Source organism: Plectropomus leopardus, chromosome 4, assembly GCF_008729295.1.
Source record: "Plectropomus leopardus isolate mb chromosome 4, YSFRI_Pleo_2.0, whole genome shotgun sequence".
Taxonomy (NCBI): Eukaryota; Metazoa; Chordata; class Actinopteri; order Perciformes; family Serranidae; genus Plectropomus; species Plectropomus leopardus.
The window spans coordinates 31,986,723-32,013,619 of record NC_056466.1 but is presented as its reverse complement, the minus strand read 5'-3'; the positions used below and the strand labels follow the sequence as shown (position 1 = coordinate 32,013,619).

Here is a 26,897-nt window from a genome sequence, read left to right as displayed (position 1 = left end):
TCAGTCTCTCTTTGTGCCAACTACATTTGGATTGCTGCTTGAGTGCTGCTTTGGTGGAGACGGACAGTAATTAGTGGCAGTGCGTGATTGCATCTCGCTGGTTAAAGATCTGAAATTATCACTTTACTGCTGTAGAGCAATTTGAATAGTGTGTGAATGCCGATGAAGCTGAGGAAGCTGAAGAAGCTGATGGATTTTCATTAGACTGGAGCTGTGCCATGATGTCATGTGACATATTGAGATTGTTTTTCGTCTTATTAAGATTACTAACCTAATGTCTTTGTTTGAGTAAGCAAAGGAACTGTGCTTGCTTTCATATCCTCAAAGCTAAGGTTTCAAATCAGACAGTTAGAGTCTCAGTCATTGTTCAATTTACTTTCCAGTAGGATAGAGCAACTTTAATAAAGGGTTAAAAATAAGTACTGGCTCCTACAGTGATTACTTCATTTAGGAGCTTTAATTGTTTTCACTGTGGATATTATTTCAACGTTTGACTGACTTGAGTCTCAGAAGAAGCACAATGGCAGGAAGTGCAGTGCTAACTGTATGTGTACAATGCCTAGGCATGGAGCTATTTCAGCATTTCCCCTCCGGGCTCCACTACACATCAGCGGTGACGTCACACAGACAAGCCCGAGCCAGCTTTGCGCGCTCCCGACACCAACAAGCACGAGCTGACGCTTCCTCCACATCCAGAGCCAGAGCAAGAACCAGGAAGTGAAAGTACACACATGGAGGGTGTGTCGTTCCCTGCCACTGAATGTTTTATTTTTAAAAACACAGTCCTCCGAGGATAAGTAATGGGGGACTCTGCGAGGACCAAGCGGCGGGAGCAGCTGAAGCGCTGGGCCGGCTCGTGCACCGACAAAGCGCCGGCGGTGCCCAGGCGGAGGTGGCGGGGCGATGCCGAGAACGGAGCAGGGGAGCCGGAGGCCGAACTCAGCGACCCGCCGAGGGAGCAGCCCGAGTGTGAGGGCAGAGATGAAACCAGCCCCTTCCTCAAACGGCGGTGAGGAAATGTCTCCTGCCAAACAGTTTGACAATAACAGCCGGCTTTTAGCTGGCTAACTTAGCTTAACATGAGGCTAAATAAGGAGCGGTGTGCGTGGGTTTGGACAACGGGTGGACAAAATAATACAACGTCTTACAGTGATTTACCCCCCCCTTCCCCCCACCCCACTGCTGCTAAATTATGGTTTAATTGAGCTCACGATGTTCTGTTTTTGTTGAAACTGTCAGTGGTCATTTCCAAGGCTATAGTTTGTACTGTTTGTGTTTGCTAGCTAATGTTAGCTAGCGTTAGCAAAGTATCACACAGTGAGTCCTGGTGAGTGTCCGCTTTGTCCATTTGTGAAACCACTTTTCCCCTGTTCATATGTCGTGATTTTTTGGGACTGCCATAAGGTATAATTTGCTTGCGAACTATTGTACCAACAATACAGACCGTGACCGTCTCTTTTTAAGTCGCTGTCTCGGTTGCAGGTTCATCTCTTACAATCACTGCCACAGTATGAATATTTGTCAATATTTATGATGACATCAACTGCATTAGACAAGCAGACCCTTCCCAACACTGCCTGAAAGACACTTTAAGGGACTTTTGTTAAAAACACAAAAAATATGGCTTCAGAAATTAAATTTAGTCCTTATTTTTATTATTGTCAACAAAGTCCTCAAAGCAACTCCTCAACAAGCAATTAGCTGAGCTTACAGCAATTATCACCTGTGCCTGGCCTTTCTTGTTTCTCTATAGACTTCCATTGTCATCCAGAAACTATTTAACCAAATCAGTGAGCCACACTGTTGCACTGGGTGACATGGTCCTTCAGTGACATGAGCATGGCCGCTGTGGTTTTTTGAGTTTTTGAGTTGATTTCATGTATGCTGTCCTGCTGCCTTAAATAATTACGCACCAATTGCACAGCTAACAACAGCCCCCACAATATACATGGAGTACTTTTTTTAAAAAACAAATTATTGCCTGTAAAACAAAAAACTACAGTACTCAGCTTTTGGAAATGATTCACTTTCCAAATGATAATTCACAAGAAATACTGTATACAAGGTTTATGCGGCCATGAAAAACCCGGAAAAGTCATGGAATTTGCAAATAGCAATTTCCAGGTCTGGAAAGCTATTGGAAAACTAAATATACCCTGAGAGCCGTTGAAAAGTCATGGATTTTCTTTTTCACAAATCTTTATGATAAGACATGATGTGTTCAAGGACATTTGGAAATTTCAAAATTCAACAATGATTTCTTATATTCCAGTTCGTTGCCGTGATACATTGTAATTTTTTGTTATTTTAAATGACAATCACCCAAATTTATTCTTTAATAATTACCAAATAAAAAAAAAATTGGCCAACTCTTTCAAAGAAAACATGCCCTCCAGAACATGTGGGTCTGCAGAAATATTGGCAGTAAAATGAATACAAAATCCAACTATTTAAAATCATATGCCTCTTCCCAAAAGCCAAAAAATACAAAAACAAAACACATGTCCCTTCCGAGCTCTTAAAAAAATATTTAAGATAAGATAAGATAGAACTTTAGTAATCTCGAAGTAAATTCTTGTGCCAGATTGCTCCAAAAATACAGTTGCAAAAGAATAATACAACAGAGCATCAAATAAGTGAAAACAAAATAATAATGTTTAAAACTAAAAAGTAATATTGCACCTGGGGTTTAAAATTGCATGTTAACATAAGTAAAGTACTTTTGCAAAAAATTTACTTCAGTTTTCCTTCCTGCAAAAGGGGGATGAGTTGTACAGTTTGATGGCCATAGGTAGAAAAGACCTTCTTTGGCATTCTGTGGTTCTCCTTGGTGGTCTCAGTCCACAGCTAATGTCCTATTTGACGTGCCTCCTCTTTCTTGCACCACCTCCTCCCAGTCCCTAGGTTTTATGCAAATATTAATTTCCAATCCTGTCCAGAATTTATTATTTTTAAAAATGTATATTTAAAAAAGCTATTACATAGTAATGAAAAAGAACCGATAGAAAGTATTGATGGTTCGTTTCAGAGAATGTAGGGTCTTCAGAATTTGCCTCAAAGTCATGGAAAATGACGTTTTTTGATAAAAGATGTGTATGAATGCTGTTGATGTTTTTATGATTTTCAACCAGCTCTGTACCATACATTGGGTCATATGTTTAAATGAAGTGTGGAAAACTTCCCTCGGCCAGATCTCATGTTTCATCTCTCAGCTCAAATCTGCTTTATGACGTGTTTCGTGTCATTCACTGGATTTTCGCCTGCTCTAGAGCTGTTGCTCGAATTATAGATTGTACTTCCGCCTTTTTGGTTTGCCCACTACGAACACAAAGAGTGTAGAATTGGATAGAGAGAGAGAGACCTGCCTTTCTTTCCCTCTCTCTCTGTCTTAGACCAAAATCAAATCAAAGTGCCAATCAAATTTTAATCAAGCTTCTGTTAGTGTATTGCCTATTTCTAGCCTCAGATGTCTTCAGAGACATAGGTTAGTGCCCTGTTTGCCTGTAAAATGAAAATTTGTGATCAGGAAATGGTATTGTGGTTCATTTTTTGTTATTATTATAATAATATTATTATTATTTCGTCATCCGACAAAAAAAAGGTACACGCAGAGAGCTCGCTTATTGTTCTATTTGTTGGAAAAATTTGCAACACAAGACAAAACAAAAAGGCAAATTTCCTCCCTTGCTTCTTTCTCAACTATCCTTCTGGCAGTCTCCACTCTTTCCTCATGTTTTGCATTTGGTGCTGCAGCCGCGTGAAGCTGTCCTCTCTCTATGTCTCCACACTGTCTCTCCGTCCGTGTGCAATCATCGTCCTCTATTACCACCTCCTCCACCACATCATCATCCACTTGAATGTTATGCTGCATACATGTGATGTTGGAAAGTCGGGGTTTCCGAGTTGGAAAGTCATTATTCTGACTTTGTTGTGTTGATGTGCTTTGAGGTTGTAAAGTGGGAAAAACATGGAAGCTACAAAGAGGATGTGTTGCATTCTAATGCTAAGAGTGTTTAAACAATGGGGTTGATAGCTGTTCCCTGTTTATTTATATTTTTATATATTTTAGTTTAGTTTTTACACATTTAATATTTTTAGATATTTTTATCTTTAATCTAGGTCACTCTACATAGATAGCAGTTAGCTTTAACACCATATGACACCTTACATGTGATCATAATCTATATTTAATACAATTGACTTTTGCCGCCATGTTTAAGCATTTAGGACGTCAAGTCGGCAACTCGTATTACTGTACCCACCTGGAATGCTTTAGAGTTCAAAGTTTGTTTGCTTGCTACAGCTTATAAATGCATATACGAAAATATGCTACCACAAGAAGTAAATGATAGCTACTACGAACAAATTAAAGAAATATATAATTTTTTACCAACAATTGTTGACACTGTATCCATGCTTTCTGCCATTTCTGCTGCCCTCAGACATCATGGCAACGTCACAACTTGGCAACTTGGGTATCACTGAAATTTCACAATTTCCCACTCGAAATTACAACTTGGGCCGTTCATGAGCTCGTAACTCATAATTTGTTAATATGGTAACTACAATATTTCAGAAGAGTATGTGAAGGCAGAATTACTATATGACCTTTTGAAAGTGAGCTATCTGACTTATAAAAGGATAAGCCCGTTACTAGGTCTTTTCGTGCATGTGTCCAGCTGGCAATTTTTTTTAAAACTGATTCTCTTAACAGCTTATGACGGATGCGAAAAATGTAGAAAATCGAATCTGTTCCAAAAACTTCATGACAGCTGAAAATCTCTGAGTCAGCGTTTTAAATGTGTTTAACATAACGTAAGGTCATATTTATTTTTAGGCGTGCAACAATTTCGGGCAAAAAAAGTGTGCAAAGGCCGTAAGTCTGAAAATACTGAGATCAAACTGTAAAACTAAGAAGTGCTGGTCAAATATGAACCAGAATTCTGTTACTGAGTTGCCTATTTCTCACCTCAACTGTTTTTTAAGGACCATGTTTTAGTTGACAGTTTAACTGTAATACAAGATTGATTGGTACCAACTGGCCATCATATTGTTTCCTTGCCAAGCTTGCATTATGTCACCCACCAGCTGGAGTGTTTATTGGTCCATTGTGGCACAGTGCATTCTAGTAGTTTTAGGTTTTCTATTTCTTGAGTAAAAGCAAATATCTTAGCTGTTTTGCCTAGAATGACACTCTGAAGTAACACAGTGCATATTTGTATGCTTTAATAGCGGTAGGATCAAAAAATGCAGTTAGAACGAGTTTCAGTGGCACATTTTTTGCACTTTACAGCATGAATGTAACAATTTTGTTTACACAGTGTATTTTAGACTCAAGATAAAAATTTTCTTAATGTATGCCATATGCATGAATACAACCAGAATTATCAAAGTATGAAAAGCGCATAAAATGCACCAAAAAGTCCCTAAGGGTTAGGGAGGTATGCGGACACTTGTCTTTATGGGACTTGTTGACAGGAACAAAACTTGAGAACATTGTGAGCTTCATTCTGTAACTAAACTCTCTCATCAAACTGGCTTTTCATACAGAGTTAATGCAACTGTCTTGCAAGATGTTTCTTATTTGTCTGTTTCCTGTATGAAACACACTTGCTCTACAAGGCATGTTTCTTCTTTAAATGGCAAACCAGCTACAACAGCTAACTAGTGATGTTATCTAACTGCCTGTATCATCTGTCTTTAGGAAAAGGGTGAGGTTTGACAGGGCTGCAGAGTTCCTGGCTGCCTGTGCCAGCGGGGACACGGAGGAGGCCCAGGTGATGCTGGAGGAGGCCAAACAGACCAAAAGGAGGAATGGAGAGGATGTGGTAGAAATTATTAACTGTTCCAATGCAGATGGAATCACTGCTCTCCACCAGGTGAGGCAGCTTCTTCTCCTGAGGTTTAATTAGAATTATTGATTTGATGCTGAGACGAACAGGAAGCATTTACAGTTATTTTGTCTTTTTTTTACCCTCTCTTTCTCACAGTCCTGCATAGATGGCAGCATGGAGATAGTGACCTTCCTTTTGGAGCACGGTGCCAATGTGAACCAGGTGGACAGTGAGGGATGGACGCCGCTCCATGTTGCTGCCTCCTGTGGCTACCCCGACATTGCAGAGTGTGTAGTATATGTCTCTACAGTTAACACAATACAGCAGCGTAACAGCTGGGTAACACTTTGCGACTTAGAGGACGTCAGAATGCAGCGTGGGTGCCAGGGTATTTGTGCATTCAACAATACTAACATTGTTGTGCTGTTTGGCTGGACAACAAGTCAGCTAAAGCATGAGTGGGCTGGCCTGGCACACAAACACATGCAGCTCAAAACCTTTAACAGTTGATGTGCTTTTTTTAACTGCAGTCTCTTGTTCTGTGAATAATGCCTTTTGGTCTAATGTCATAGGATTAAATGTGTTCATTTAGAATTGGTTGTCCTCGTACCAGGGCTGGACAATGTGGCTTTAAAATAATATTGTGATAATGTAAGGCTATATCGCGATACACAATACATATCGCAGTATTTTTAAAATGTCCTTTAAACTTATGTTAACTGCTAAAATTCAAAATTACTGACAATAGTATAGTTACAATAAAGTTAAATAAAGTAGCTACTGTCATAAAAAAGTTGAATACACTACTGTTATCATAACATTTAATAAATTACAGTTATAAGGAAGTCAAAAACAAATCAAAGCGGAAGCCGTGGTGCTTTTTTTGAAGGACCAGGCTCGTTTCTGGCAGAAAGTGTTGATGTTTTACTGTGGGCTTGAAGCTTCTGGTCAACAGTTGGATGTTAGCATAAAGTTAAGCTGAGTCTGCGGTATGAGGAGAGGATTCATCCACTGCCAGCTGGAAACAAACTAACAGCTCTCCAGTTTATATATTGCAAAGATTTCAAAGTTGCACTGGTGTTCCGTCGTCACAAAATGTGACTAAACAGTCGCGATCGGAGCTCCGCAGGTACAAACGCACGTCTCACCTGCTCACACTACCGCCACTGCCACTCACTAAGTTTGACTGTTACCACAGCGCTGTTATATGTGATGATTTATTCTCTGTAAGCTGGCAACAAACTAACAGTTCTCCAGTTCATATATTAATATTATTTGCAAGCCATAGTGGTGCTCTGTGGTTGCAAAATGTCACGAAATAGTTACCATCTGGAGCTCTGCAAAAGTTCTGCTTTCTGTGTGTGTGTTTGTGAAAGGCAGAGAGCTGTAGGAGAGATTTAGAATAAGCAAACGCCAGGGGTTTCTAAAAACAACGTGATGATTTATAATCGATGTTCAGGATATAGTCATTTTAAGTATTTCACGTGGAACAAGCCTCAAGTATATTTGATACATCATCGACCCTTGTACAGACTTTTTAAATGTTTCTGCAGTCAAATGGATTCTCACTCTGTCCATGTTTTTTTCAGTTTTCTTGTGCAGCAAGGTGCGTCTCTTTCTGCTGTCAACTGTGACGGTGACGTTCCTCTGGACATCGCTCTGGATGAGACCACTGAATCCCTCCTGCAGAGTTACGCTGTGAGACTGGGTAAGTGAATGCTGTCCTTTGACAACTACACGCCCCCTTTTTTTCTGAAAAACTATTTGGATACAGTTTATATAAGTTGTATCTGTGTCCTGCTTGTAGACAGTCCTCAATTGTTTGATGCAAATATAAGAAATAGTAAGGTGGATTTATATGAATGTGTCGGCTCTACACAGAGCCTAAGCTATAGCCTAAGCATGTGGCCCACGCCGTGGTGAGTATTTATATTTGGGATGTGGTGTCTGTCGCTCTGCACCTCCAAAATGTCAGTTGGTGGTGGGGTTTCTCTGAAGTGCTGTAAAGTTTGATTGATTCAAAAGACACCATAAACACACATTAAATATGGCTTGATAGAGTGCCCCAACGATGATTTTTTTCTGTAGGCCAACGCAGAAGTTAATGTCAAAAAGCCTATGGGATTTTTCCATTGGCTTAAGGATCATTGCAGAAAATAAACTCTGTGGTAAACAAATGCTTATGATACTAACACATTTTGTTCTGCAAGATAATCTTCACAAATAAACATCACTTTAAGGATTTTGGAAGCCTAAATGCAATCACCAGAAGTAAAAGGCTAATGTTAGGCTATAAACAGACTACACTGCAGTTGCATTGCCATCACCACGTGGCTGTAAAGCTGTATGTGGTGCGGCTCGATGTGAAGACATTCTGTGATGTCTTTTAGCCACGCTACAGAAAGCGCCTTTTTTAAGACACATAAAAGCCTCAGAGTTTGCTGGTGGGGTATTTCGTGACATACTTCATGTTGTAGGACAAAAAAGAAAGTCTCTTTAGCTTGCGTTAACCATGGACCTTATATCAGACATCTGACCAAAAACCAATTCAAAAAGCCTGTTGACTTTGAGACGAGTGAACTGGAGGTGCTGAAATGCTAACTCATTTCTGGTTGTAGGACTGGTCTGCGTTGCTTAACACGTAGTTACATTTCTTGGGAGGTACACATCAGGCTATGGTGCAGTTTCCACGTCTATGTCAAATCCATGCCGAAGTATAAATTCCTCTCAAGAGTCGCAATATTATTTTAAACAATAGATCTCAAAGGTTACATCTGCCCCTATGAAGGAGATTGATGATTTGTAACTGCATATGAAGTATAGGATGCCTTTTTATTAAATGTAATTTGACATCTGTAGTTGTGTACAGATATTTGTCTGTAGGCTTTCTCGTGTCAGTGGACAAGTGAAATATCCAGCGGTGCAAAGTAAAACCTATGCACTCCAACACTGTTGCTGGAAAAAAACCTTGAGGAAACACTGCAGTCATCAAGAGTAGCATACCTTTTGTCAAATATAAATGTCACAGTCCTTTATCTCTGTTTTATCTGGTAATAAAGGGCCAATTTCAAAAGCATTTGTCTTTTTACTCTATAGCCAGTTTTCTGAAAAGGCCATCTGTCCAGCAGTGAAATACTTTAATCTTTCATATGGAAAAATGTGAAGAGATTAAAGAATATATATTTTTGGGCTGACAGGCTGATTTTTTTTTCTGCCAGCATGTGGCACAGTCCAAAATACCCATTTAGTACCTGGTTTTAGGTGACGTCCCATGTCCAAAGCCAAGGCTCAGCATTGTTTGAAGGAATTATTAGCTGAAATCTCATTATTGGAACAACACCAATATTTTAATTTTCTTGCTTAGCAACTAATAATATATTGGTTACCAATGCACCATGCATGCTTTATAATTACCTAAATAGAATGTGTTTGCCTCATACTGAAGACAAAATAAGGGACGCCTGCGTTTGACATATTGTCTTTGTGTACAGATGTGGACATGGAGGCAGCCAAGCGGCTAGAGGAAGAACAGATCATGTCAGACGCCCGGACCTGGCTGACTGAGGGCCCACCAGCTGATTTACGACACCCCCGGACTGGGGCCACCCCACTACATGTGGCTGCTGCCAAAGGCTACCTAGAGGCCCTCAAGTACGCATTCACTGACAGTTTTCATATTGAATATAGTATTTAAACCTGGAACTGTTATTTCTTCTTTAGGAAGTCTAAATTTTGGCACACAGTGCGTCATGCAGTTATGCTGTTGTCACCTTGCTGTTGGATTGTCCAGGATACTGTGCCAATGTGGGCTGGACGTGTCAGCTATGGACTATGATGGCTGGACGCCTCTCCATGCCGCAGCACACTGGGGTCAAGGGGAGGCCTGTTGCATTCTGGTTGAACAGCTGTGCAATATGGAGGCCCGCAGCAACGCGGTGAGGCCCATAAAGTTATAATGTTTTTTTATGTATGATCAGAGTGCTCTTACATTTACAAAAATTTATCTTGCCACTTTGGGCATTTATAGGAGAATATTATACAATAAATCTAAAATAACATGTTTTTTTCTTACTCTGTAGGGTCAGACACCATTTGATGTAGCTGATGAAAGCATTGAGGAGCTCTTGGAGGAGTTATCACAGAAACAAGCGAAGGTGAGAAAGATTGTCTTTACCTGGTATGAGACGATAGGCATTTACTTTATGTGATTTAAAGATCCCTGACAGCAATTCTTCTCTCCACAGTCCATACAGGACAGGCAAAACCAACAAGGCTCCACTGCCGCAAATGCACAAAAAAAGCGGAGGTTCGTATTCATGTATCGTAGAATCATGTGTGTTTGAACTGAGCAATCTAAAACGCACAGTTAGCTTGTAGGCTAAAAGCAAACATTCCATTTCTGTTTGAGACTGGGACAGTGCTTAGCATGCTACATATAGCATATAACATACTCACTGGGGATTTTAAGGCCCTGCAAGATCTTCAGTTTTTGCAGAAGTTGATTCTGTGACTAAAATCTTGCTGAATTCTGACACATTGTCTTTAGATGTGAGAGGGTGTCAGAACTCATTTGTTAAAATGTATTTTCAAAATATTCTAGTGAATGGTTATCGCTTATGATGCAGCATAGATTCTTATAAATGCATGAAAATGATAACACTTGAACACCAACAATGAAACATTATGATGAAGCGTAAATGCATCAATATGTACTTTACTTTACGTAACACATAACGTAACTTATGACACTGCATGGACTGTTATAGCACACTTTAAGTCCTTACTATAGTTGATTGTTGATCTGTGTATCGGTAAATATAGGTATTTTTAATGCATTATAAGACTGAGTGTAGTCACAAATCATTTTGAATGCAATATAATTCACTATGAATGCCCTCATAATGCATTATAGATGTGGTCCTCATAGAAAGTGTTACCCTTTTGGTGAGACACTTGATAAGATAAGTTATGCCATGTAATCAACAAAGGAGACATGAAAATTCTCCCTGGGCATTTTCATCCAGTGATGTCTCTCATTGCCAACATCTGTCTCTGATTCATGCCTTCTAGGAGCTCAGTGTGCAGGATGAGCAGTAAAGACAAGATGAACGTGCAGGACCAGTCTAAAGAGAGGGGTGTTTCAGGAAGTCTGGAACTGAGTGAGGAGAAAGAGAGCAGCCCCGGTAAGCCACCTGCCATGTTGACAGTTTGACCAGAAGTGCTCAAGGTCTGTTAATGTGTGGGATCGTGCTGATGCCAGAAATGTTGCTTCTCTTTTCCTCAGAAAGTTCCACAGTATCCAGTCCAGAGAGTGTGACTACATCAACCGTCAGCTCTGCTGACAAGGTAAAACTCACAGAGCACACTCAAGTATGTTACACACATATTTCTTTCTCAACCAGGTGTTATTTTTGGTTGACATTTTTCACATTAAGTAATTGATAGAAAAGCTGGATGGAAAACACAAATGTGATAAACGTCTCTGATATTGCAAAAAAAGTTTTTATGCTCATCTGAGATGCTTTAATAGCCTAACAGCGAGAGGGCTTGGGGCCCCGCTGTGTGGAGTTTGCATGTTCTCCCTGTGTTAGCGTGGGTTTTTTCCTTTCACAATCCAAGAACATGCAAGCTATAGCTTTGTCAATCGCTGACTCTAAATTGGCTGTAGCTGTGAATGTGAGCATGAGTGGTTGTTGTCAGCGTTGTGATAGTCTGGCAATCTGTCCAGGGTGTATCCCGCCTCTCGCCCATCACCAGCTGGGAGGGTAGATATACTCAGTGGGGATGCACATGTAATTCTGTCTAAATACTTTTCAAATCAATTTAACCTCAGAGTTTCCGCCTATGTGACTGCTTACACATCCAGCATTTCAACACAGGGCCCTCTGACACACCCCTGATGAAGACATGTGTTGAAACTTTAGATGTGAAGGCTTTTGGTCTTGCTTAAAACATGTCAACTAGAAAGACTTGCTTAAACAGTATTAATAGGTAAAAATAAAATAAATGATAATGGATGGTTGCTTACAGTTAAGCTTCTGGCTTTTTTTCTTGTGTCTTGTGTGCTTCAGACACCAGAAGAGAGAGATGAGGAGAGGGAGCAGGACAAGGCGAACCGCACCGCCAGAGTCCAACCTACTCCTCAGACACGAGACACGACGGCTGAGAGCCCCAACACCCCAAACACCGACAGGCGCAAGTAAGAATCATCACAGTTCACAGTAACAGGAATACCAAACACTTTTTTATTCAACACAGGTCATTCTTACTTTATGCTTTAACCAAATGATTCTGTAATTAATAAAAAAAAAACAACGACACCTATTTAACCCTTAGGGACTGTGCATTTTACCCATTTCATTCTTCATATTTTTAAGTTTTTTGGCTGTGATATTACATATCACATATTACAATCAATGTTGCTGCAAATCATTGACATATTCCAGGCTGTGATCATAAAAAGTAAAAAAAAAAAAACCCATCTACTTTGCGGGGGGGGGGGGTTCAACTAGCATTCTGACAAAAATCAGACATTTAAAGGGTTAAAATTTCATAATTAATTTAAAATGAGTGAATATTTGCTATTTATTATAAGGACTGATGTTGGCTAAAAAATAACTAAATAAAAGTAGAAAATAATATTAATCTATATTATTTTTCAAAGCTTGATTTATAAAAGCAAACTTTGTGCACATAGCGATACGAGTGTATGTAAAATTAAGGCAGGCCCTTTATGTTTATTTTTACGCTATACATTTTTATACAGATGAATGGTCTATCATAATGGTTAAAATCTATGTGATATATGTGTAATATGTGCGTGTGTTTAGGTTCCAGGCTCCAGTCAGAGATGAAGAGTCTGAGTCTCAAAGGAAAGCCCGCTCTCGGATGATGCGGCAGTCCCGTCGCTCCACACAGGTATTGCTTCCTTATGGCTTAATCACTGTGCAAAAAAAGTTTAGAAAAGGTAATTTCTTGTATACATTCTATTTATAAGCATATATTTTGGTTATATTTTATGTAATACAACAAGATGTTGCTTTCATAATTGTGCCTAATAGTTTTGCATCAGTTCACTTGAATATCTTCTGATGCCGGTTAATGTAGAAACAGAAATTATTTCACTGCAGCCAATGAAATCTTACATAAAGTTGTGATGTCATCGGTCTGTCATGGGCAGTGCAAACAGCTTCATTGAGGCGGAAATCAGCCTGCTACACAACACAAGAACCACACACTTTAAACAGCAACCGACATTAGCTCTTCTTAAATCTCTTCCTTATCTGACTGCAAATATGAACACAAGTCTCGTCCTGCACTGTAGCTTGTTGAATGAGTCACTAAAGGCTAGAAATCTAATTTAGCTGCTCAGCTGCAAAACATGAAACAGCCTCTTGGGGCCAGTTAGATGCAGGTGTGGTCCTTATTTCTCAGTAACAACACACTTTGTCTCTCTGTGTTAACACCAGCACTCTGGCAGCCTGCCAGCTGCTGTCAATCAAACACAGACAATGCCTGTATTTCTAATTTTTCTCCATAATTTTTTTTCTTCCTTGTAATAACAATTCACAATACTTGAATTGAAAATCATCCTCAAAATGTGCTGCTTTGAACCAGGTTTACGAATAGCTGGGAACATATATTTTCACTCAGATTTTTTGTAAACACTTCATGAGGCTCTTAACTTTGATATAAAATGCACATTCTTACTATTTAAAGCTATGTTTCCTAAGGCTTTAAAAAATGTCAGGATTTAGAACTAATTGCATTCAAAAGTTAATTTTAGGGAGCATCAATACTGCTCACAGATGGAGTCTAAACAGAATGTTTCTACACATTCATTCATGCTTTATTTAGGTTGTCAGGTTATTTATTTAGAGGAACTGGCGTTATGTAGTAACTGAAAATCTGCTTTCTGCTTTTTATAGTCATTTTAACACTTTCTCACAGTGCTGCATGCTGCTGTTATAGCTTTTAAGAGGACAGTCAATTAGACAGACATGTGACTTGCACATTTGAAGTATAATAAATATATTGTGGCAATTTAATTGTAGGTGTGTATGTAAAGTCGAAGGGCCTTTCTTTTTGACTCTGTCAGACACTGAGGGAGGAGTTGTAAAATTTGTGGTGGTGGGGCCCTTCTGTGTGGAGTTTTTTGTTGTATTGTGATGTTATTATTGCAATACTTCAAAGGCTCTGTATGCAGGCGGCTAGCTGCTAGCCGCCTGCATACAGAGCCTTTACAGTGCCAGCTCAGTCACCTCCACTATGAGAACCATGTCCAGACATCTCATATGCTCTGAATTTCACATAGCCCTGATAAATGTTGTTTCACGTATCACGGTTTTCCTTCTCGATTTGAAGGCAGCATCTTTTCACAGAGAAACTGCTGAGTTCTCAGTGCAATAGTAAACCTCTGAGTGATGTTTTATGTCTCTGTGCCGGCAGGGTGTGACTCTGACAGACCTGAAAGAAGCAGAGAAGACTGCAGCTAAAGCTGCAGATCAACCGCCTCGCAACATCCAGCCCGTCAGCCCCATTGTTACTGTCACGCCTGCTGAAAGGGGTGAGAGAGGATGAAAAGCTTGAGTCACTGCCATTTACTGGAATACAAGAGTGCTAAATATAAACATGTTGTATTTTGGGTGGTGCTCTTCCAGATAGGGTTGAGAGGAAGTGAGGTTTTCTCACTTGGGTTCAAAGGGCCGCTGCTGCTGGGGTGGACCATTTGGTGTAGTTTCTCTGGCAGGGTGGCCACTATAGAGTGATGATATTGTGTGTACATCTTCCTCTTCATCATGTTTGTGTTACCCGTTATTGTACTCCACCCTTGTTTTTTTTTTTTCTTTTGATGGGGAACTGAACATTTCCTCGTCTGAATGACATGTTTGCATTAATCAGCCTGTTAGATCAGTCAGCACTTCAGGTCCGTTTTAAAACATTAGCTGCCAGAGCTGGACAGCATTTTTGTTCTTTTTTTTTTTTTTTTATGTGAGCGTGCTGCTCTCAAGCCTCAACTTGCAGAGATATGTAGAGTTAAAACTGACAAAGATAAGACAGCTCAGCTTCCTGTATCAGTGGAAGTTAATTTTTTTAAGCTAATCTACCTGATGACTGCAGAGATGATTTGTCCTGATTTACCTCACTGGAGCAACATCAGTTACGCACCTTCATGTTCTGACTGTTTTTTTTTTTTTTTTTTTTTTTTAAATTTTATTTAACATTTATTTAAACGGGAATAGTCCCATTGAGATTCAAAATCTCTCTTAGAACGGAGTCCAAGACAGTAGCGTGATGAATTTCACATTAAAGAACAAGTAGACCAGCGTTCCCGCAGATCCTTAAAAAGTCTAAAAAGACATTGAATTCACCAATCCAAAAAAAAGGTCTTGGTATTAAAATGTCTTAAATCAATCTCACATAAGTCTTAAAAATGCAAAAAAAGAGGATATTATTAATTGTTTTTTTTCTGACATTGTAATGTAAAACCTTCAATTAATCGTTAATAACTGACTGCCTCTCACATTACCATCATACAGATCAGGACCTGACAATTTGACTGGACGTGGGATTTTTTTTTTTCTTGAAGGCCAACTGAACAATATGTTTTCTGTCTGTTCCACTTTAGAATGTTTTTTTTTTTTTTTTTTTAGCTTTTTAAGATAAGCCAACTTTTAACTTGACCATAAATGTTGCATTTTACGTTACCTTAAAAATGGGCAAAATCTTTCCCAACCCTAAGTCATTGATGTGAGTTCATGGTTTGTTTAGGTTTTTTTTCAGAAATTTTTGTGACTTTAAAATTGGTCTTGAATTTAATTCCAAGTGGCATTAAAAAGTCTTAAAGTTAACTTGACTTAAGCTGTAGATTAAAACAAAAATCATAAAAATTCACACACAAGTAAGTGTTCAGAGACGAGACGTACATTCAGTGTTCAAAAGGTCCTTAATCCTGTTTTATAAGTCTTTCACGCTGATAAAAGAGTCGAGTTTAAAGTGGCTTTGCCGCTGACACCCAGGTGACGGAGCAAAAACACTAAAAGCACGTTCACCAAATACAGCGCCGGCTCAAGGAACGACATTTAAAAGTTGGCCATGTGACTGAAGGTTGGAACTACTGACAGTTTTAAGAGTCAGTAGAGAATGAAATATGAAGGCAGTTCATTTAAAATGGGCTCATAAGGAAAAGTATACTGTGTATATGTCATTCACTTCTCTTTGGATCTTTTATTGGCATGGGGTTTAGATTTTGTTCATTTTCTGTCACCTCTGTGTGTTTCAGACACAGACCCAGTGAACCAGGGCGAGCCGGAGGGAGAGAAGCGTCTGGGAGTGAGGGACAGGAGGAGAGGGAGGAGGGAGAGACGATCCACCGGCATCGTTCAGCCAGGTGGAGAGGTGAGAAACCTTACATCCCTGCAAACATAACAATGAGCTCGCCACCAACCACAGATTTTTGTTTATCAGGCCAAAGCAGAGGATTGCTTATTGCTATCAGCTTTTTTCAACAGCTTTTTTGGTTACAAAGCGAGCACTGAAAGTGAGTGAAAGGACAAACTACTTTCTCTTTGTCATGATGCAAGTATTCAATGAGTATATATAGTATAGTAGTATAGTTATATCCGGTTAGAATGAGTTACACAATTTATGTCATGAATACTGATAGTAGCATTGTTTGTCATGGAGCTTATCGATATCGACCCAATCATGTGCCAGTACTAATTAATACCATGGGATCATGTTTGCAGTGACACGATGATGTTTTACTATCCATGGGACACGACATGCTGAAAAAATGTTTTCTCAGGGGGTCGCCTTTTTCCTACAGTCTGCGTATAACATCATGATCCAGCTTTATTCATAATCTCAGAAAGTGAAAGGAAAAAAAATCAAAACTTAACACATTAGAAACATAAAAATTCCTTCTCAAAATTTTATTTATACAGTAGCTCATTGAAATGTGTGTGAATCATCAGGTATTGCAATCATATACTTCATTTGATTTGCTTGATACTGGGCAGATGATTTCAGTGCTGTCTTTATATTCAAGATGTTAACATTTGTAAAATAATATTTCATACACAGACTGAGTAAAGACGTGCAGTCTGTGGTTTCGCAAATAAAACTTTCATATTTGATTTTATATTTAATATTTATATACATTTTCAACATAAATAAATATTACCATAAGTATAACCATGAAACATCACAAATTTTACCCTCCAATTTGTCAAATGTGTTATTTTAACTCTAGTGGCGATCCCAAATGTCCCAGAGTTTACAGATATTCCATGCTGATTTAGGGAGGTGTGTAATGAATGGTGCTCACAGCATGTAGAACATTGATGGAATAAGCAGCAACAACATTTTGGCAACAGTGAGAACATCGTATACATTTTAATTAAATGCGGAATAAAGCTGATACAGAGTATGTGTGACACTGTCAGACGGTGTAGAATTAGATTGATTAATTGAAGTCTTTATTTCAAACATTCCAACGTTAGATTTGACAAGAGACAGTCAAATCTAATGTTGGAAAAGGAGTGGCAAGACGTGTAAACTTATCTGATCTCAACCCCTCTCCATTATTCATTAACTAATAAATCTACATATCTACATATTTATCTAAAAAACATAACTCATGAATACAAAAATGAATAGAAATGAAATATATATGCACACATATATGCATATATACATAAATAAACATACAATTATATGTTGTTGTAACCAAACACGCCCTACAAAATAGAATTTAATTTATAAACAATGTATCATATATACTATAACTTATATACTGAGTTTGTTTGTCTTCTATAAAAATATATATGTACATCCATATACACACAAACACATGTATATAAATATATAGACATATACATGTATAAACATACACATACACACAGGTAGGAAGGATGGTAAGGATAGGAAAAAAAAAATATATTAAATAAAGAATGATTTTAATAACTTCAAAGCTACTTAACAAAGGGGGGAAGCCAAATGGTTGATGGGTTAATTAATGAAAATATCAGTCTTTGAATTTTTTTTTTTTAAAAAAGGAAGTATCAAATTGTGAAAAAGTGCGGCTGACCTTTTTTTTTGTTTTCAGAATGAAGATGATGACACTCATTTGGATGACACAAACAGTAACAGCACTTCCAAGTAAGTGTGCTGGTTTTCACGCTTGGCTCCAGTTCTTAACTTTTTTTTGTAACATTTCAGAGAAAAGACAACAGAATCATTTGGGTTTTGGTGTTACATTTTCATCCTTTAAAAAAATTTAAAAAATTTAAAAAATTAAGAGAAGTTTGAAGTGGAGTTAAATGTCTTGTATGGCGGCTGCAAGGTGAAGACAATTCAAAAATGTTTGTACTCTCAGTCTGTATCTGGTCCTGCTGGTTTGAAATGACAGAGTGAACAGAAATGTCATATTATTTGAAGGACACAAAGGTGACAGTTTAGATGTGTAATTGTACAGCCCTGTGCTTGTGTGGAGGATTCTCCGTCACATCTTTAAAAGTCTCTGCTCTGTCTCTGCAGTGAGACAGAACTGGGAGACTCGTCAGCTGACTACAGAACGGTAAGTTTATGATCCTCCTCTCTCAGAAAAGCTCACACATTCCTGAAAAACACACCTGAGGGCGGAGAGTGAGTTACAGCCGAGATGTAGACAGTCCAGGACAGGAATGATACCCAACAAGCTCTAGAGAGAAGTGAACCGAAATCCACGCCAGGCTCAACCGCTGCATTTGAACATCTTTGTGTGTGTGTGTGTGTGTGTGTGTGTGTGTGTGTGTGTGTGTGTGTGTTTCCCTCTAGCTGTACTTTAAGGTACTGCAGGAGAACCTGGCTCTGAAGGACAAGCTGCAAGAGATGGAGCTTCTGCTCAGCCAGAACAAAGTGGAGCTGGAGAGACTGCGACAGGTTCGGCAGGTTTGCTGCTACATCTGACCTTTTAAGTGTCTGTCTGTCTGTCTGTCTGTCTGTCTGTCTGTCTGTCTGCTTGTGTGTGGCATTGTGGACAGAGTAGAGCTGTAAGTCCTCCATTTTAATCCCATTCAAATTTCATTCCTTAATATTATTCTGATTATTATTATTATTATTTATTATTATTATTATTATATTATTATTTATGTTATAATATTTCCACTTCCAAATTTACTAAAATGTAGGTCTCTGAAGCCTCATTGAGAAGGTAATTTTTTCCATAACAAAGCTGTCATAAATAATATTGTACCGGTTCTCTATGGACGGGGCGTCTGGCTGAAGCCATTTCCCTGAAGTTGCTTTTGTAACAGCTGAACTGAATATTCCAAATAAGTATTTTGTTTCAATATTTGTAGATGTTGAAAGTAAAAGACCAAAAAGGAGGTCATCCCAATAAAATATATTTGTTGTTAATACAGTCACTAATTCTGTAAAAATCTATAAATCACCAAAAACATTTACGTTTGGACAGGCCCAAAACAAGTGGGAATGGTTTGCTTTTTGGGAGCCATGATTCCTGCAGCAGCTGGGATTGTCTGAGTGCTGAGCAGGCCTAATAAAATATCTGCAAAGATTCTTTGAGCCAAATGCCATCCATACACTTGATTTAGATATGTCCTTATCATTTTTAATATTCACATTATATTCAATGCATTTCTAGCAATGACAATTATTGTTATTACAGATTAGACTGACTGTGCTTACACTCATAAAAACATGGCTTAAATGCTGTTTTTCTCTGTGGCAGAGTCAAGAGAGCAGCACAGACAGACCCGCCCTGCTGGAACTGGAGAGATTTGTAAGTTCCCTTTTTTTTACTGTCTTTTCCTCCAGGAACAAACCTCCTTTACTGAATACAGACATAATAATGAATACTGTACAGCACATGTATTCTGTATCACATAAACATTTCATTCAGGGTGCATTCCCAATCGCATACTTTTTTTTTAACTTTAAGTAGGTACTATGGCTGCCCTTGCAAAGTATGCACTGAGACGGAGGTTAATCCGAAGAGCTCTGCTATTGCTACTAAACAACGTTTAACTTTTAAGTTATAACTGCATACATTGTGGATTCTAACATTATATATTTATTTTATTAGCCTACATATGCATTTCTCTTATCATTGTTATTTTCATTTATTTTTGTTGGTGCTTATCTGTATGATTTTTTTGTTCACTTAAACAATATATATTGCTATCATTACCATGTGACTGGTCATCAGTCCCTTGAATGCACTGTCATTCATCATTGCTGCTTCTGTCAGCTGTCAACCAGCTGTCAAGATATAACGAAGTTGCAGCTGCCAAGAGGATTGTGGGTAAGAACAGCCAGAAAAGCATGCTGGCTTGCATACTGTAAATTCGGCCGGATGTAGTAGTCCTGGTATTTTTTGGCACACTGCATTTCACATACTTCGTATCAGGACATACTAAATCTTTTTCTGTCATACTAAATAGTATGGTAGTGTGGGTACTGGAACGCAGTCTGGACGGATCATTGAGAGCAAGCTCTCATTTACAATGACACAAAAATAAAAGGTGCACAACAAGAAGAGTAATAAAATAATCTCACCAATTAAAAGTGATTAAAACAAGACAGTTTAAAAAAAATAATAAAATTTTCAAATGAGATTAGAAAAGATTTTTTTAAAAATGATTAGAGACAGTTACAGACTGTGAAACAATTGGTGTTGATCAGACATCTGAGCTGACCAATGGATACAAGTGAGTGGTTTGTAAGACGTTCGGTGCGTTTGGGGCAGAGAAGCTAAAATACAGAGAACAATAAAGAGAAATGTATCAAAGCTGTAAATGTTCATTTTAAAATCAAACAGAGCTTTGATCTGCTGTTCTTGAGTTGGACTGTAAAGGTTGATGTGTTTTACGTTTACTGTCCACTTGGCTTTGTAACATGTGATTACATAGAAGCCCAGGGGATGAGTGCATGTTAACACCTTCTGCAGGTTCAGCAAAGCATGAGACAGAGCTGTCAGAAACAACACAAGGACAGGTTCTATAAATAAGAGCAGCTGAAGTGTCAGTGTGTGACGGTGATGCTGTCGTTGACAGGAGAAGTTGGCCCTCCAGAGGAAAGCAGTGGAACTGGAGGACGAGCTGAAGGTACAGATTTTCACTTCAACACTGGGGATGTTGCTCTGGCTTGAGCTTAACCACAGTATAAAGTTTAAGAAGGATTTAAACCTGTGTTTTCTGCAGCCGTATCCCTCCATAAAACCCTTCTATGGTGCACAGGAAATGCACTGCTTTCTATGAAGTCATAGATGCATAAAATATTATTTTTCTGTTCAGGGTCTTCATCAAAAAAAGTGTCAGTTTATGTTTTTGGAGGGCAATTTGGAAAGTCGGGGTACTGTTTCTGAATTAACACAGTTCAGTACAGGGAAAGATTGTATTCATTTCTAAAAAATTCAGATCTTGAATTTATGAATGTATCGTCTCACAAAAGCAACATTATCAAGTTTGAAACTAATGAAACATTGGGCCTCATGCAAGAAACACAATTTCTCTTATTTTGTGTTCATGTCAATCATTTGTTCTAATTTTGTTAGTACCCATTATTTCTGGGTTTCACAAAATGCTCTTTTCTTGAGTAAGAAAAAAAAATCATGAGTGGTAAAGAGCACTTTTATCAAGATAAGAGATAAACATCTTGTTTTGACATTTCACAAATTGTTGCCCAATACAAGGAAAAATAATTTTAACATTTTAGGAACAGTAAATAATTTGATTTATGTTTTAGTACAATAAGAACAATTGGATTACTAAATTTGTTGGCTAAGAAATACTGCTACACTTGGTCCACTGATGCCAATTATTGTAATTTCAGTATTTTAGTCCATGTAAACGACATTAACTCTAGTGTTGTACTAAAGTACAAAGTCAAGTCAAAAGGTCATAGTGACCTTAACCTTTGACCACAAAATTTTAAACAGTTCATTCTTGATACCAAAGCTATATTCCAAAAGAGGTTAAACGCGCCCTCGTTCACAAATCCCCGCCACCAGTGAACAGTGATGGCCTCCTCAGAGGTCTATATCACCCACAATGCATTGCGTTTACCCACTGTTGCAGGAAGATCCATCCATAGTTAGAGATACTAAAAACTCTGGCTGCACCACAGAAAAGTAGTAGATGAATGAAACAAAGGGCCGAGGGGAAGTGAATGAGGGCAAGTAACTACTAATGAAACGCAGTGCAAGTGAACGTTTGAGCCAAATTTGAAGAAACTGAAGAAAGAATTTGAAGAAAGAATAAGACAGATATGGTCACAGTGATTTTAACCTTTGACCACCAAAATCTAATTTGTTCATCGATGAATCCATGTGGACGCTTTTGCGAAATTTGAAAAATTCTCTCAAGGCATTCTTGAGATATTGCGATCATGAGAACAGGACAGACGTTAGGAAAACCCCTCCATGGCTATCACCGGCACGGAGGCAAGAAATTTTAAAGTAATTTCATGATGAAAGAGCAGAGTAACTTGTTATATTTGAAGGATGTTTTACATTAACAGCCCCACTATTTCCTGATCTGTCTGTAGGTTCTGGGGGACCTCAGAGCGGACAACCAGAGGCTCAAGGATGAGAATGCCGCCCTCATTCGAGTCATCAGCAAACTCTCAAGATGAACCTTTTAAAAAAAAAAAAAATCTACATGGAGCTAAAAAAGTATTACAGGATTTTTGTTTTTTTTTTACCCAGCTTAGAAGACACAAAGCGGAACGGGAGACAACGGCAGCAAACACCTGCAGCGCACATTCAACAGTAACTGGAAAAGCGTGTTAGATTTCAGGGTTATTCGTCTGTGTTTGGGCCTTTATGTTTTGGCAGATCTACTGTAAAACAAGCTGAACTGCACCTCCTGTGGACTGACAGGACCCGCCTGTTCACGTCCACTTTTATATTAAGTCTTATTGTATTTTTTTAACTGGAATATTTTAATGTGCTTTGCTTCCCTGATACTTTGTATAAACTCTGTATTACGAGACTTAAAGCCATGCACAGTGTGAGCTCACAGTAATGTTTTAGACACCCTCTGATGAGGAGGGAATAAAAAAAGGCAAGTGTAAGGGGTGGTTACTAGAAAAAGACAAAAAATAAATAGACTTATGATAAATGTGCCAAAAACCAGCCCCTGTTTTGCATGTCTGTTGGGGAAAAGTGGTCAGTGTTGTTTCTCAGGATGAGTCTTGGGTCGATGCTTTCGGTTTTGGCTGACTGCTATAAAGGTGGACCAAATTTGCATGCTCATTTCTCCCCCATGCTCCTCTGAATGTATATTTAACATGTATATTTATGTACAGGGACCATCTGTGCTTGACAGCGACGTAAAGGCGTATGCGTGCTTCCTGTTGTACAAAAGACGGAGAGTTTTGGGTGCTTATCATGGACGTCAGGCGCAGCTGTGGTTCAGAGGGATTTTTAAATTTGTTACAAACGTCGGTAACACTTTCTATGAAACCCATCTATAACGCATTATAACGCATCATGAACATACTTATAATGCCTCTATAGTGCTGTATAATCATAGTTAAAAGCACTCAAGGATATCTATAATGCTTTATAAAAATAATCATAATTCATTATGATGCCAATGTCTATGATGAGTTATGAACATACTTATAATGTGTTATAGTATGCATATAGCATTTATAAATATGCATATAACTATATATGAATGATACTCATGTTTGTTGTCCTTTCTTATGTTATGAATCTGACGAGCAAGAATGCCATATTTGTGGTTTCTTCCTAACCTGTACTCCCATTTAATCACTCTGAACAGCTTTCTTGTGCAGATCCCTAAAACTATGATTATACAGCACTATAGAGGCATTTTAATGCATTATAAGTATGTTCAGAATGTGTTATAATGCATTATAGACATGCACCATAGAAAGTGTTGCCAAAATGACAGATCGTTTAAGAGCTTTAGGAGAATGCTTGCTCTATTCTTAGTACTGTAAGTCAGTAGTAATTCTGCTTTACTGTTTTGACTAGACGCTTCTGAAAGCAACGACCCCTAAGCTAAGTATTCACCCTGTGACGGACGGCTGTTAAGTGTTGAACAGACAGGCCAGATGGGTCAACGTTTGAATGTTTACTCCACCGTTAAAGAAAATACTTGCATGTCAAATTGTATTTTGATGCTGTGCCTTTGGATATACATTTCTAAGTAATATTTCTATTTTGCTTTGGCAAACGTACACTGTTAAGTATGAAATACAGTATGGGCATAAATGATCAAGGCTCTGTTGTTTCTGTTTGTTTGCAACCTTTTAGTAATCACGGTTTGTTGTTTCTGGCTATTTCCTACAGAACAATATGGTCTTTAACCCTCTGAAACCTGGACGCGCCTTTCACGGGTTTGTAAACCTTCGAAACCGGATCAGATTGGTTTGATTTCTTTTTGAAAACGTGTCTCAAAAGGCAACAAGCAACTGTCCCACAAATTACAAAAAAATTAGAAAAAGGTGACAAGAAAGTAGCCCGAAAATTACGTTTTTAAAAAGAGAAGAGGGGAGAAATTATTAGAAGATAAAAATTAATTTTGAAAAAATAGGGGAAAATGTGGCAGAAAACTCTTATTTTTGCAATCAAGTATTTTATCTATATATTTTAACATGGCAAGTATTATTTTATCAGTCAATTTTTGTTTTAATTTTGCACTGTAGAATCTCAACATGAATGGTAAAATCTATTTATTTTTTAAATCACAAAGAAAACTTTCCAACGGAAGCCAGTTATTTCCCAATTGTAACCAGTTCCAACTTATTTTTAAAATTTTGGTTACTGTAAAATTGGTCTTAAATTTAATTCCTGGTGAAATGAAAAACATCTTAAAAACTCTTAAATCTAACTTCACATAAGCTGTAGCAACCCTGACACAATTTTCAATTATTATTATTATACAGTTTTTACCTAGATTTTCTCTTTTTCCCCAGAAATTTTCCCTTATCTTTTAAAACAAAGAATGATCTTAACCTACTAATTGTTTGCAATTTGTGGGACATTAAACTTGTAAAAGGCGTCTGACAGCAGCACAAGAAAAGTGATGTTGCTCCAGGTTTCAAAAGTCAACGTGGTCTTAAAGGTTTTGCGCAGTGATCCTAAACTTGCAGCCTGAGGGCCAAATCTGGCCCCTGATATGGTTCCACATAGCCTGTAGACCATTTTCTAAATCAGTGAAAAAAAGACTGATTCACAGTGGAAGTTTTTCTTTGCACTTTTGAATATAAATAAGTTTCCAGGTTGCATTTAAAAAAAAACAAAAAAAAAAACGAAGCATCCCAGCCAGCAGGGAATGTTCCCACAACATTGGCTAATGTTACAATAATGTTTAAAAAAAAACAAAATTTCATCTAATATTCAAAGAACATTTTAAGGATGTTTATCATTTCAAATAATGTTCCTGTAAGGTGAAATACTAACTTAGTTGTAACGTTTTAACTGCAATATTCTGAGGATGTTTTGGTGATGTTGAGACGTGACAGATCATATAATGTTGTTTTTAAAAAGTTCCCACAATGTTACATAAGAACAAGGGAAAAACATTTTCAAAGCAACATCCAGAACATGTTACTGAGGCCTGAGATTTTAAAATGTAATGTGATAAATTGAGAAATAAAAAAAAAAACATCATGATGCTTGTAGAGAATGTTTAAAAAGAACATTCTTGGAACCAAAAGAAAACTTGCACTACCATAACATTGCATTTGTTGCATTGTACCATGAGCAAAGCGTTTTAGAAACAAAAATTGCTAGCTGGGATATCTCTCTCTTTTTCTTTCTCTGAGACTGCGGCTCATGAGAGGGGGCATCACAAAGCTGTCACATCTGCTGTCACCTGAGCGAGTGATGTGGAAAACCCACCGAGAGCTGGCTCTGCAGACCGGACTGAGCTCCCTGAGACGGTGGGAGGGGTGTGTCGGGGGGTGCTGGGGGTTCTGTCAGACTCTACGAGAAACGGTACAGTGGTGCCGCGGGGGGAGGAAAGGCCGGAGTTTCCTGCTCTGCAGCAGAGTATGGAGGCTGGCAGGAGGAGGGGGGGCTGCTGTCCTTTACCACCCCTTGTTTGGGGCGGTTTGGCCAGGCCAGTGGCAGGGCCTTATACACGGTGTGTGTGAGGGTGAGGAACGTCAGGATCAGTGGAGGGGGTCGCTGGGTGAGGACACCACTGTGAGGTTCAGATGGAGGGTCTTTTTCAAACAGCCACTTCCTAAGAGGTCAGGGGACCTGCAGTGGAGGATCCTTCACGGGGTCCTGGCCACTTATCATTTCCTCGCCCGGGCGGATCCAGGGGTGGGTGATGGGTGTCCTTTTTGTGGAGTTTCTGAAACTGTTTGTCATGTTTTTCTCTACTGTCAAAGAGTCACGGGTGTTCTATGTTTCCTCGTTTGTGTGTGAAGCTTGGGGAGAACTTCTGTGTGGGGAGCTTCATCCTGTACACTCTGTGTTCTCTGCTGCTGAACTTCCTGTTCGGTCACTTGGCTGTAGCCATTTTGAAGGGAATGATCTGTGTGCGATTCATGGTGGAGTTTAGGTACTTTTCTATGAAACATGACGTTGTTGCTTTTTATAACGGGGGCTGGGGAACGCACTCTGTACTGTGGGAGAGGGGGGGCTTACTAGATGTATGTGAGTGTTTACTGTGTTGCTGGTTGCTGATTGAGCTAGTGGGTGTGTGTCTGTGTATGCATGTGTGTGGGTGTGTGTCTGTGTGTGTGTGTGGGTTAGTGAGTGTGCATGCATGCGTGTGCGTGTGCTTGCATGAGCATGTCAAGTCAAGTCAAGTCAGTTTTATTTATATAGCCCATTATCACAAAACATGGTTTGCCTCAGAGGGCTTTACAGTGTACGACATCCCTCTGCCCTTAGACCCTCACATCACCCGAGGAAAAACTCCCCAAAAAGAACCCCTGTAACGGGGAAAAAAAAGAGGAAGAAACCTCAGGAAGAGCGGTATAGGATGATGAGGGATCCCTCTTCCAGGACGGACAGACGAGCAATAGATGTCGTAAATAGCGAATGCAAAACAATCATGGCAAAAAAGT

General features: G+C 38.8%; 1 protein-coding gene across 2 annotated transcripts; it reads left to right on the top strand.

Annotated features, from left to right (window-relative positions):
- Positions 1-668: 668 nt before the first annotated feature.
- ppp1r12c (protein phosphatase 1, regulatory subunit 12C) lies at positions 669-24,087 on the top strand. 2 transcript variants are annotated; one of them, XM_042485382.1, is made up of 20 exons: positions 669-1,009; positions 5,705-5,879; positions 5,991-6,121; positions 7,424-7,542; positions 9,326-9,485; positions 9,625-9,769; positions 9,914-9,988; positions 10,079-10,140; positions 10,905-11,017; positions 11,119-11,180; positions 11,906-12,033; positions 12,665-12,752; positions 14,283-14,400; positions 16,117-16,232; positions 17,944-17,996; positions 18,375-18,414; positions 18,654-18,758; positions 19,570-19,620; positions 20,894-20,944; positions 22,386-24,087. In XM_042485382.1, the coding sequence occupies exons 1-20, from the start codon at positions 801-803 to the stop codon at positions 22,470-22,472; spliced, it is 2,088 nt and encodes a 695-aa protein (XP_042341316.1). In that variant the 5' UTR covers positions 669-800; the 3' UTR covers positions 22,473-24,087. The 2 variants fall into 2 exon arrangements, with proteins under 2 accessions (XP_042341316.1, XP_042341315.1); XM_042485381.1 differs by having other exon boundaries at positions 18,654-18,767.
- Positions 24,088-26,897: the final 2,810 nt, after the last annotated feature.

Bases quoted from the DNA above. Each gene is read 5' to 3' on its own strand.
- ppp1r12c (XM_042485381.1), top strand. From the start codon at position 801: ATGGGGGACTCTGCGAGGACCAAGCGGCGGGAGCAGCTGAAGCGCTGG. The intron at 9,770-9,913 runs GTGAGGCCCATA...CTTACTCTGTAG, and splicing joins TGGAGGCCCGCAGCAACGCG to GGTCAGACACCATTTGATGT. The intron at 16,233-17,943 runs GTGAGAAACCTT...TTTTGTTTTCAG, and splicing joins TCGTTCAGCCAGGTGGAGAG to AATGAAGATGATGACACTCA.